Genomic DNA, 12,546 nt, shown 5'->3' on the forward strand with positions numbered 1-12,546 from the left:
CTTCAGTGTTTTAGGGTTTTATCTCATCCTGAGCTTCTGTCTGTTTCACTAATTTAGTTTTACTAGTTTCTAACAAAGTGTGTATTTATTTAAGTCGGTTTCATTTCCTTCCCAATCAAGGAGTTGATGAGTTTGAAGTCGAGACATTAATTATTTGTTGATGAAGCAGTAGGGGGAGGAGTCTAGCTTCCTAGGTGGTTAGACTCCACCCCCTTCTGCTCATCTTACATGTGTCATACAGCTATGGGGTGTCGAATGTAAAAGGAGCACCTAGAACTAGTTTTCTCACATTTAATTAAATGATACAACATGTTTTCTCACAATTAGTTAAATGTGCAAAAGTCTAAATGTAAATGTAAATGTTAAATGTACTCGTTTGCCTGTTCTTAGACTGGGCTAAGCCAGGAGAACGCGCAGCGGAGAACGTGCAGCTCTGAACCTCTGAGAGCCAATGTTACTGTGTTAAATACACACAAATGACTGCATCGCAATAAAACTCGGGCTCAACATTTCCATTACACTTTAGTGAAGTCACACAAATATACAAACTCAGCAGAAGGCAATGGCAATGGTATCAAAACTGACACAGGCTATTACATGAAGAAGATTCATCATCATCATCGTTACATTTTAACTTAGCAAAAATGAAAAAAACAATGACAAGGTAATGTAAATGGTATCAAAAAATGCACCCTGACTACATCCTGGAAAGTGCTGCATCAAGGCAATGTGTGTTTTCTGCATTTGAAGAGAAACTTTTTCCAGGCAGAGTGAACGAAGAGCGGCACCGAGGCTGAGCCGGTGAAATGCTCAGACCTGAAGAACTCAACATGATCTGACGCCAGGGTCTATGCTGTAGATTGACACTGATCGTGTTCATCCGTTTGTGATTTATAAAATGAAATTTAATATGGAATCAGTGTTCATGAACTTTACGATCCAGCTCCTAAAAGAATGACCTCGCTTCAAACAGTGCCTCTCACCAGCGACATCTGACTGCGATGGAGTCTGAGAAGCACCTGGGAAGACGCGGCTCCAGGGATCAGCTGCTGCTACGCTGCAGTGACGTCATGTGTCTCCAGTTGGTATGAAACCGATTCTGTAGGATTCAATCCAAATCACGTAAAACGCTCGTACGGAATGTGTCATTACGTTTGTGATGCTACTGAGGTTTCAACTGGAGGATTTCTAAAAAACATAAACCATGACAGCAGGAGGAACCTGAAAACATCTTATCCACTGAATCCCCCTCAGCTTTGTGGAGCCCAGCGATTCTTCCACGCACTCAACGGATATAAGGAAAAACAGGAAGTTCACTTAAAGCCTGTTACACTTTGGTACAAGAAGCTGATGTGAACACAGCAACATGAATAAATAAATGCCTGACTTCTGCTCTCTTTCACTCTGTACAAGCTATAAAAATGTGAACATCCTCCCAATAAATAACCTCAGAGAAATAAATTAAAAATGATAATAATAAATATGAGAGAGAGAAATATGAGAGAGTCTGTTGTTTTCTTTTCCAGGAGTTAGACGGGGTCTCCTCCCTCCTAATCCTGGCACTTTTCAGAGATACAAGCTGTGACTTTCCATGTTTATCATCGGTTGTGTTTAATTTCATGCATGAGTAAGTGAGTGAAATGCAGCTATCCCGGATCAGAACTAGCCTCTGCCTCCTCAGCCAGGTTGATGGATGGTGTTGCCTCAGTCTTTTCCCCCTCATCAGTATTCCTCCACTCACTACCCTCCTGCTCCTGCTCTAGTATTCAACCCTGCTTCCACCTCTCCCACGATGGAACCTCCTCTGTATTTATTCTCAGCATTTGAGCATCAGATTTGGCTCCTGCACCGGCCAGTATGCGTCAAAGTGCTGTCCATTTCCCCAGGATTCACTCACCCCGTGCCCCCCTTCCTCCCTCTCAGTATGCAAAGAGAAATGCTCTCTTCATTTAAACTCTCATCACATCCCACCAGCAGAAAAAGGTCAGCTCTGATCCAACTGGCAGCGCCAGGACGAGCTGGCTTTCTCAGTTTTTTTACTTTTTCAAGCAGAGAGCAAAGATCCAATGAGAGATCTGAAAAGATACAGATCGGCGGATTTAAATGGCGTGACTGTGAAGAAAAAGGTTTTTAATTGAACTTTAGATATGATCAGTGATTTAACGGTTGAATTTCCACTGCAGCAGCAGCAGCAGCAGCAGGCTCACACACATACAGCTGACATCAGGACCCTCCTTCTCCTCACTTGGGTCCTTTTGTCCCAAGGATTCAAATGACTATGAAACAACAGCAAAAAATAAAAAAGGTGCTTGGTAGTTTTATGGCATCACAGAGAGCCAACAGAGACGCTGTGACTGTGGCAGATCATTTTCACACCTCAAGGTTCTCAACTGGTGCTAAACTGGCTGCTCTGGCCTCAGTGTGGGAAGCAGCAACATGGAGGCCTGATCCAATAGAACTACTTGGAAATAGGAATTGATAACGAAGAGGCGATGCCAATCATATTCTGTGAATGATGTTATTACTGCCAATGACCTGAACCAGTGTCAATCCTCAAAGTTGCTGCTGCTGATGTTTTAAAGCACAGCTCTGTGAAGAGGCTGTGCACCAACCAGAGAGGAACCAAAGTGGCAGCATTGACCAGCGCAAAGTGAAAATGTTGGACCACAGTCGAGCGGGAGTGGAGACGAGGATGCAGCTGTGAAAGCATGCATCCAATGCAACGCTCCCCACGACAGCCCAGCACGAAGCCTCCACCCACACAACGCACACCATCGCTCCGTTACACATGCAGTTTGGCAAAGTTTGATGTGCTGCCGGAGATGTTCATCTCCTGTGACGGCGTGAGGTGTGAGGATGGAGTTGAGTTCTGACCCGCTGTCTCCTGGCTCTCACTCCTTCTTCAAACGTTCGGCTTTAAACAAGTACAGCTCCATAAAATCCAAACTGTCAAATCCACAAAGTTCTTATTACAGGTTAACATCTCAATATTTTTTCCCGTTTGTTTGGTTTTCTTTTTTATTTTCTATATTTCATCATTATTATTATCATCATTCTTTTGTTGTTTACAATTATGGCCACAAGTCATAAAGAGTTCTTGAGTCCGGGCTGTTTCTGATGGGTTTTTGGTCCAAGTCCGGTCCAGCTCTGACATGATCTGGTCCGATCTTTACATGGCACTGGGCTTGTAGCTCTGCACAGTATTTCCCCCTGGGCACGGTTAGCGTGGCGGTGGAATCATGGCTGCGTGTGGCGTGTGTGCAAGGTCGGCCAATAAAGCAATTTGCACCAACCAGCATTAAAGTCTATAGACTGGTGCTGAATCCAGAACCCACTGCTCCAGGTGGTTCTGGTCCTGAAAGAGCAATTCTGTTCTGAAAGTCCTTCGCTTCCAGAGATGTGAGTAAACCTGCTTATGTACAGACCTTGCCTGTGTGCCTGTGCTGGAATGTATTCAAAAAGTTCATTCTGATTTAGGTTACTTAGTAAAATCCACAGTCTTGATTGGTCAGGCAGTATGTTACTAAAGAGTCTTCCAGGCCAACAGGATGGCCAGAGGCCAGCATGACTGACCAATGAGAGAGCAGGGGAGATACAAAAAGTGGAAAAGGAAACAAGAGATGAAATGAAGAAACGGATTAGGTGACGGCCGAGGAGGGAAGGAAAGGAAATTAAGTAGGAAATGGACACAGGTACTGGTCGCTTGGTAGGCATCGGGCTCAGTGTGCTGTGGTATAGAGTGATTGTCCATAGAAAACACTGACTTGGTGTTTCAGACCTGCTCCTGACGAGGCTTAGACGTCACACATGAAGCTGAAGTCCAGTCCTTATTTCCTGATCTCCAAAGGTGAGATTTCAAATCTTTTGTGACTTAGATGTGATTCCAAGGTGAAGTCATCTTCTACTTTGTTAAAGCTCGACACAATGTTGGTTGATCAGACCTAAACCTTGAGCTGGTCTTTATAGAGTCAATCAAGTCGTTGCAGAAAAGGCCCAGGTGACAAAGCACAGCCTCGAAGTAGCCACAGGCTTCCAGCTTTGGTGACAAGTCTTCACCTGTTCACTCCTAAACTTGATAAAAGTCGCAGACCAGACTTTAGTTTAAATCTTCAGGCCACACCAAGGTCTTGACTTGGTGTTTTGGTCTTAACTCAACATCATGATGTTTGGTCCTTGTGTAGTGTTCAGCCTGTTCAGTGTCCATGTCTTTCTACAGTGACTTTCCCATGGCTTGATCCCTGCCCTCATCTGCACTGAATATAAATCGTGATCCAAACCGACAGATGCATTTCAAAGGTTTGTCAGTCATGTTGTAAATGTATCCAAATCGGTTCGGAAACGGATTTTCTGCCCCAGAAGCCACCAAATGGAGGTAGTTGGGATCCCAGTCATCTAGTTATTCTCTTGTCAGTCGACAAACAAATTACGGATGGACTGTTGGCAAAGGGGCTGAAGCTGTCTCAGTCAGCTCAGATACACACAGACACTTAAAGCTGACAAACAAGACAGTTCCAAAGAAACCAAACACTCTGTTCAGGTCTTCGTCAGAGCTCCATTCATCCCATTCATCCGTCCGTCAGCCCATCAGTCCCGTTGGTCTTCCCCTCCTCTCAGCTGCTGCCAGACATCAGGTTGATGGCTTGCTCCAGTTTGTGCCTCAGTTTGTGTTTGCGGCAGTAACCGTCTCGGTCCAATGCCGTCAGGATCTGCCGCACACAGTACACACACAGAGCATTTACTGAGAATACACACAAGTAGCCACTATTAAATGATGATTAAATGATCCTGAACTCATCATGCTTTACTACATGGGTGGTGGGGACCTTTATTTAACCAGCCCACATCCCTCACCTCTTCTTTGTACTTGTTGATGTAGAAATACAGTTCACTCAGTGCACTGAGTGTGTTGAACTCATTGCCATGGAGACGAGACTGCTCCACCAGGTAGGCATCCATGTCCTGATCACTGATGCTTGGCATCTTTGCAATATCCCTGTAGTACCTGCAGGACACAAGCTCAGGTGGATACAACTTCAAACCAAACAGAATAGTTAGCATGCTAGCTACCCTTCCCCCTCCCTTCTTATAGCCTGCTCCTGCATAACCTAGTTAGCATGCTAGCTACCTCTCCACCCAGCTCTTGTAGTTGGGGATGTCTTTTGCGTAAAGCAGCTTGTTAGATGGTGAGTCTTTGCCAAGTCTGTGCTCAGATGTCGAGCAGGAGTCCATAAAGGTCTGAGCGACGACGGACAGACAAGCATCAGTGATGCTGCTTTTGTGGATGTCGAAGACAAACTGAGGATTCTTTATGACGTTCACCCAGAACCTGAGAGGAAGGCTGCATGTACGTGCACGTGTGCGTGCACACACACACACACACACACACACACACACACACACACACACACACACACACACACACACACACACACACACACACACACACACACACACACACACACAAAGCACAGTGAGGAAATCTGTTTCGTCCTTGTTTTATCTCTACTTCTTTCCTGATTTTTCCCACCAGTTGCTCTTCCATGTGTGCCGGACGTCCGGGTCGCTGATTTGTCGTTTGTCAGCCTGTTCGTCCAGGAAGTCAAACATGTATTTGATGGCCAATGGCAGCGCGGAGCCGCGGTGGGCTGTGCTGAACACCGTCTCAAACAGGTCATCCACAAACTTCTGCAGTGTTCCCTGAGAGGACCGGCATTTGTCAAGGTAAAAGTACAATTAAAAGGACATTACAATGTTGAAGTGTGAAAAGCTGCAAGAAGGGTGAGTGGTGTTGCTGCGTTCGTTTCAAGGCTGTTACCTTGGTTGCCAGCAGCCTGGTCAGGTAGATTTCAGAAACCATCTTGCTGCCTCTGTCTCCTTCTCTCTGGTCACTGTGCTCGTGATTCTTCACCAGATGCCATAGTTTAGTTCCTGAAAACACAAAATCATCACTCACAGCCAGAGCAGGAAGAGTTGCGTGCTGTCACTGCTTCAGATGCTGTGACTTTGTCTAAGCACATTCCAGATGAGACGTAAAAACAGTCCCCAAGCAGTCCTTTGTTTCGCCTTTGACGCCCTCCACTTGCTGAGGTGCATATCCAGCAGGGTTAGGGTTAGTTGCTGGTAACCAGGGCTCTACAGCAGTACCTGTCTCCTGGTCCGGGGTGATCATCGGAGCTCTGGATCTCAGGCTGTCAGGGCTGCTGGAGGTTCGGAGCAACGACTCTATAGAGGGAAGGGGAGATGAGTTGTGGTCTGCTGGGTAAAGAATTTATGGGTAATGTCAGCCTGTGTGTGCTTTACCATATCTGCTCAGTGATCTGGTGAATGTAAATGAGTTGGCGATGTTGTAGGCAGAGACCTGCTTCTGGACCAGCGCCACCAAGGAGCCGTCTGTTACCTAGGAGCACATCAAGCCATCAGTCGCCTGACTAATGGTCCATTCAGACCCTTCTTATCTCAATCAGGATCTTAGTCAGAGCCCGAGGGAATGTTCTGCATTTAAGCCTTTAACCTTTGTCTTTGTTTACAGCAGGAGTGTCCAACCCTGGCTGCTGATTGGATAAACACACCTGGTCAAGGACATCAGCATTAGCTGGGGAGTGGCTCTGGAGGACCAGGGTTGGACACCCCTGACCTACAGCATCCGAGTTTCAGGCAATTAAAAGCCTCGTTAGGATTAACCCTTTACATTAGACTAAAGTTTAGTGAAACCTCTAGGTGGAGGTCAGGTGTGCTTCAGACTCATTAAATGTTTAGGTACCTGGTAGTGAGCCAGCGTGTTCAGCCTCTTCCAGTCACACTCAATCTTAGTGGTCACGTCTTCGTCCTGCAGTATGATCCTGGTCAATCGACCCTGACGCCACTCTGGATACGCAAATACAGATCAGTGGGTGAGGAGAGCACATGACTTGAGTTGTGTGTTGAGTCTGTAGAGGCGTTGGGTTCCATGCTGAAAGGTTTGAGGATTTCTGAACCTCTACTACCTGGTTTCTACTCAGCCTAATAGCTGTTAACTGCCCCAAATCTCCACAGAGTCCATTGTTGTCCATTGTAGTCAAGGTACTTAGTTAGTTTGTCTTTACGCCTCTACTGTAGTCAACTCATCGTGCTGGTCTGATACCCATGTATTCTGTTTCTAGTCCCTGTAATCAGTGATTTGATGTCTGCATGTTGAAGTTCTGTTTCCTGCCCTGAGTGCAGTTTTCTGTGGCTGTAACTAAGAAGTATTCGTCTGTCACAGTAAAATAATGATTTTATGTTCTGCATTCAATTCACATCATCCAGCTCCAAAAGTCTGAGCTCTAAGTCATGCAAGTCTCTTTACGATACTGTTCTAATTAATTTAGTGTTAAAATGAGAATAACATTAAAACATCACAACCATGAAACTGGCAGAAGAACTGGAGGATATTTGCAGTTGCGGAAATCAATAATCAGTTTGGTTCCAAGGACCAACGAAGGCCACGAGCTGTGTATCGTCCTGTGTATACTATGGCACAGTGAAGCAGGATGTTTGCTGTGTCTCTGCTGAAGACGGTTACCGAGGTCCATGTCATCGGCCTGAGGGCGCTGGGAATATGGAATGCCTTTGTAAACAGCGTCCAGCAGTTTGTCTTTGACCTGCGTCACCGTGTCACAGTTCAACACCTTCACTGGCACCTCGGTCCCAGCCTCACCCTCCGGAGGGATGCACATCAGAGTCTGTGGAAGACAGGGACACAGTCAGTGCTGTCTGTAACTACACTGCATTCATTAATCCTAGAAACATGATGTCATCAGTCCCCAGCACTAAAAGTTAGCAGTTGAAAGGACTCACGTTACTAAAGGGAGAGCGTGTGTCAACCAGGACGAACAGTTCACAAAGCTGTGTTCAGTGCAATGAGTTCTAACCCACCACTGGCTGGTCTGACAGGAACTAAGGGTGTGTTACCAGCTGCTTGTAGTCGATCTGCTGCCTGATGAGCTTGTCTTCACTCAGAGAGTAACGAGCTTCTCCTGTGATGGCGTCGATCGGCCCTTTTTCCATCTGTTGCTTTATGGCACAGTAGAGCATGAAGAGAGGTTCGCCGGCACACTCCTGACACACACACACACACACACACACAGGCACACACACACACACACACACACAGGCACACACACACACACACACACACACACACACACACACACACACACACACACACACACACACACACACACACACACACACACACACACACACACACACCATTACTACTCAACCATCTTGAGGAGCAGCAGCGTTTCTCCAATCCTCTGCTTTTCTCATGAATAAATTAAGGGCAGTCATGATCTGATTGGTCACAGTCTGACTGACACAGAGGGGCTTTACAAGGTCAATTAAGAAGAGTTACCTTCAGGAATCTGTGCAGCAGGAATGTAAACCAATTTGTCAGCATCTTCTCAGCTACAGACTCTGTCCTGAACAGACAGAGGTCAAAGGTCTGATTGGTTCTGTTGCAGACGTAATAGTAGAAACAATGGTTGGGAAGGCTCTAACCTCCTCAGCAGAAGTTTGGGATGATTCCGGTTCTCCAGGTTTTTCTCAATCAGGTCGGCCAGCAGCTGTTTCAGCACCACGGTAGCGTACTCCATCCGGCCCTGAGACACACACACACACATTTAAAACACTGGTCACGCCACAGACCCAGACTTGTAAGAGCGTCGCCAGGTGCCAGGTACCAGGTACCTGCAGCGCGGCCATCAGCAGCGAGGCCACATTCCCTCGGTCCCGCATGGAGAACGAGCGCTGAGCCTCCAAGGTGTGGATGAAGGAAAGAAGGAACATCTTGTTGTTGAGCAGCTGACTGAAGAGGCGCAGAGCTTTCTCCACGTTGGCCGGAGACTAAAACAAAAACACATGCGTTTATCGGTATTAGAAATAATTCCTGTTAAAAGTCTTTAACTTCAAAACAAAAGAGTTCGCATTTTGGTGGAAATCTATCAGCTCGGGACTGATCTGCTTCTTCACCAACAGTCATTAGGAGAAGATCTCAGAGCTTCTAAGTGCTGTTGTGGTACATACATCGAGCTCTTTGAGGACGGGGTGTTCTTCTATTCCTGGAAACATGACTCTCATGGTGTAAGTCCGATACTCCAAGAAGGGAATCTTCACTCCATCCATGTCGTTGGTGAGTTCCTGGATGTCTGTCTGCAGCTCCGCAAAGGCTGCCGAGAGAAGGACCAGGTGGCAGCGTGGGCTTTAACTCTGACTCTGACTTAGTAGTAACTGAGAAATAATCCTGCAACATGTGCATATGACTGAGAACTGGTAATTTACATTTATAATGTATGAAAATTTACATTTGGTCAACAGGTTAAACGGCATGTGATCCTGCTGCCACAGCTCTGATTGGTTAGTTTGAAAAGGAGGCTGTGGAACCTGAGTCTGAGAAACACGACCAGTTTACAGTCGAAGGCGGTCGTACCTTCCTTGCACTCCAGCGCCACCCGGCTCTCCAGGTTGTCCATCTGCAGCTGGAGCCGTTTCAGAGTCCTGTCCGCGTCGCGGGTTTTCCTTTTGTAGGCAATCAACACGGCGATGATGGCGATGAGCAGGACGCCGCCGCCCGCCCCGATACCGATGATGGCGGGAAGTGTCAGGGCACTGTCGGAGTAGATATGAAGCATACCTGGGGAGTACTCCAGTCCTCCGACCAGGATCTACACAGGAGGGAGACACGCTGAAGAATAAATGTCCAGAGAAACAGCACAAACTCAACGTAAACCTTTGGACCCTTTAGTCAGAACCTCCCAGAGTTTAGCTGCCAGATGTCTACAAACAGACTCCAGGGTTTTGGGATACAAACGGTTACACTTTGTATATTATGGAAAGGCCAGATGTGAGGGAGGAACATTTGTAAATACTATGAAGTCAGGCTGAGACGGCACTAATGATGAAAGATGTTGTAGCTGTGCCAAACGGTAACTTTATTTTCTCTGCATGAGCCAAAACAAACTAGAGAAGGTTTCCATTATTCAACTCAGCTTCTAATCGTTACTGCATGAATGACACCAAAGATTTGTTCATGTGGTAAAAGTGTTGGTGTTTTAACATGACTCTGTCTGCTGTGTTGTTTTCTGTCTACAGTACATCATCGATCATTAAGACCTCACTCTGTGCTTGTATTCTGACCAGTGATATTTCCCATGATTCCCTGTGGCTGCATCCAGCGTCACCTTTTCCTGTTTACATCTTTTTCCTCCTCGCTTTCACTTCCTGACTCACTCTGGATGTTCTGGGGATGTGTAGTGTTTTTGATACAGTACCTGTGCAACATTTATGTAACATGCAATATTACTTCCAATGACTCTAAACACTACTCACTCCGATCATCTGTACTTTGCCAACAGAACTTAAATTACTTGGGTTGCTGTATTTTCATATGTATCGTGCTGGTTGTGCTGTTGTGAGAGGCAATTCCCTCACTGCGGGACAATTTAAGCTTTTCTTATACCTCACTGACAGGTACCAGGACAGGACGAGACTCACCAGGACTCGCTGTTCTCCAGTCAGATCTGGAGAATCACAGAGCAGCTGGCTCTCTGATACAGTGAGCAGGCAGGGGGCCTCCCCGATCAGCACTGTGTAGTTCAGCCGGGTGTTGCCGGTTGTCGGAGGGACCAGGTTTTTACCCTGAACACAAAAACACACCTTCAGCCTCGCTGAGCTTCTCTTCTTCTGGACTTTCTGTGGCGTCTCTCACCTTGAGAATGATGGGTGACCCTGGTTTGACTTCCAGGATTCCAGAATTTCCCAGGGGGTCAAAGGTTGGGTTGGGGTAGTGTGTGAAGGGAGTGGAGTTCAAGACCAGTAAAGACGAGACCTGGACGGCCCAGAATGTGCATATTATTCAGCTGTGGAGAAAGGATGTCCTCACACATCGGGGATCAGTGCCGGTACCTGGTCAAAGATGAAGCCGAACTCGTCGGGGTGGAGCGCCCCCTCTGGCGGGGTGGGCTTACTGTAGACCAGACCTGGAGCCAAACATGTCATGGTGCTGTCGTTGATGACAGAACAGAACTGAGGAAGAGAACAGCTCATTAGTTTAATTTCAGGTGACACTCAGATACCACTGGTTCTGACCCATTGCAGGTGTGTACAGTGTTTTGTCATTCTTACGTTACTGGTTTCTACTCCTCCGTACTTGGCTCTAACTTTGGGCTCCTGGATGGTCAGCAGGTTGGTTCCTGTTACAGTTATGATCGTACTGCCACTACACACACACGCACACACACACACACACACACACACACACACACACACACACACACACACACACACACACACACACACACACACACACACACACACACACACACACAGGTCACAGACCAACACCACATGGTTGCTCCAGTGGCACTGAACGGAGTTGTGGAGTATTTACTTGAGGATGGTCCAGTTTGGCTCGATGCTGGTGATGGTCGGGTCCTCGGTGTAGATGTATTTGGTCTCTGAGTTCGTCACCTCCGCCCTGTCAATCATCAGACGGACAGGGGCAGGACCAGAACCCGACAGGGAGGTGGGTGTGATGCAGATTATTTCCCGGTTGGTCCGTCTGATTAGAGTGTAGCAGAGATGAAACCATGTTAACCCTTCATTCGCTGCTCATGTTTTTTACGTGTTAGTCACCAGGTTACACTGACTTGACGAACAAACACTCCTCCTTGTCAATGTAGACAGTCACGGCGCTGCCAGCGTCCAGGTGTCGGCCCGTTACTGTCAGCCTCGTTCCCCCAGAAACAGGACCTTTCTCTGGACGTACACGACTGAAAGTGGGACTCTGAAGAAGGACGAGGAAGAGAAAGACTTGAAATATTAACTTAAGGAGCCGAGCTGTGACCCTGGACCTGAACACTCACCACAAAGGAGTAGGTCTGAGTGGAGAGGGTCCGGTACTCTGCGCTGCAGACACCAATGCACAGCTCCACAGGCCCCCCGGGCGAGTGAGGGAGGAGAGCCTCCGCCATGTCACACACAATCCTGCAGAAGCACAGCACACCTCAGAGTAACACAACCACAACCCATAACACCAACAACCACTAGCCAGCGATAGACAGAACCACAACACACACTGACCTCTCGGCGCTGATGTACTGCGAGGGTACTGGGTTGCAGCGCACACCTGCTACCTGGACATGGGCGATTTCCTTCACCTGCAGACCCAGGTTCTCCCCCTCAATCTTGACCCGGGTCCCGCCCTCACGGGGTCCAGTCAGAGGATCGATCTGTGGGGGCCAGACACTGTTACAGGTTGCCTCAAAGTTTGTGCTGATGTCACCATCACGCCAGATAGAATCAGCATCACACACAGGTTGCAGGGTTGATTCCCTACCCTGGTGATTCGTGGGTGGCTGCAGCGCAGGTTGTGTCGACCGTGGTGCATCCAGTTCTGTTCGGGTGAAGGGCAGTGCTGGCGCAAAAGGCACTTTCTGGTTTCCGCGCACCAGCCGCACTCGAAGGCCGCCGGTGCTTTGAGGCACTGGCCACAGCTGGAGCGCTGAGCCTCACACTTGTACAGCAACG

At 47.5% G+C, this 12,546-nt stretch overlaps 1 protein-coding gene across 2 annotated transcripts in view; it reads right to left on the bottom strand.

Moving 5' to 3' along the window:
- Nucleotides 1–503: 503 nt before the first annotated feature.
- The window catches only part of plxna3 (plexin A3), a 43,225-nt gene continuing 31,182 nt past the window's right edge, over nt 504–12,546 (bottom strand). For both annotated transcript variants that reach the window (XM_029155593.3, XM_055510418.1), the window contains exons 15-38: nt 12,356–12,546; nt 12,100–12,248; nt 11,883–12,003; nt 11,667–11,803; nt 11,408–11,578; nt 11,143–11,236; nt 10,924–11,043; nt 10,727–10,846; nt 10,513–10,656; nt 9,449–9,683; nt 9,046–9,188; nt 8,710–8,865; nt 8,521–8,621; nt 8,375–8,441; nt 7,930–8,076; nt 7,541–7,700; nt 6,761–6,864; nt 6,301–6,397; nt 6,145–6,222; nt 5,816–5,928; nt 5,528–5,697; nt 5,126–5,338; nt 4,852–5,002; nt 504–4,706 (exon numbers count right to left, since the gene is read on the bottom strand). In XM_029155593.3, coding sequence (XP_029011426.1) covers nt 4,611–4,706; nt 4,852–5,002; nt 5,126–5,338; nt 5,528–5,697; nt 5,816–5,928; nt 6,145–6,222; nt 6,301–6,397; nt 6,761–6,864; nt 7,541–7,700; nt 7,930–8,076; nt 8,375–8,441; nt 8,521–8,621; nt 8,710–8,865; nt 9,046–9,188; nt 9,449–9,683; nt 10,513–10,656; nt 10,727–10,846; nt 10,924–11,043; nt 11,143–11,236; nt 11,408–11,578; nt 11,667–11,803; nt 11,883–12,003; nt 12,100–12,248; nt 12,356–12,546 — 3,278 coding nt within the window. In that variant the 3' untranslated portion in view covers nt 504–4,610. The remainder of the gene's footprint in view (nt 4,707–4,851; nt 5,003–5,125; nt 5,339–5,527; nt 5,698–5,815; nt 5,929–6,144; nt 6,223–6,300; nt 6,398–6,760; nt 6,865–7,540; nt 7,701–7,929; nt 8,077–8,374; nt 8,442–8,520; nt 8,622–8,709; nt 8,866–9,045; nt 9,189–9,448; nt 9,684–10,512; nt 10,657–10,726; nt 10,847–10,923; nt 11,044–11,142; nt 11,237–11,407; nt 11,579–11,666; nt 11,804–11,882; nt 12,004–12,099; nt 12,249–12,355) is intronic.

This window comes from Betta splendens, chromosome 7 (genome assembly GCF_900634795.4).
Source record: "Betta splendens chromosome 7, fBetSpl5.4, whole genome shotgun sequence".
NCBI classification, from domain to species: domain Eukaryota; kingdom Metazoa; phylum Chordata; class Actinopteri; order Anabantiformes; family Osphronemidae; genus Betta; species Betta splendens.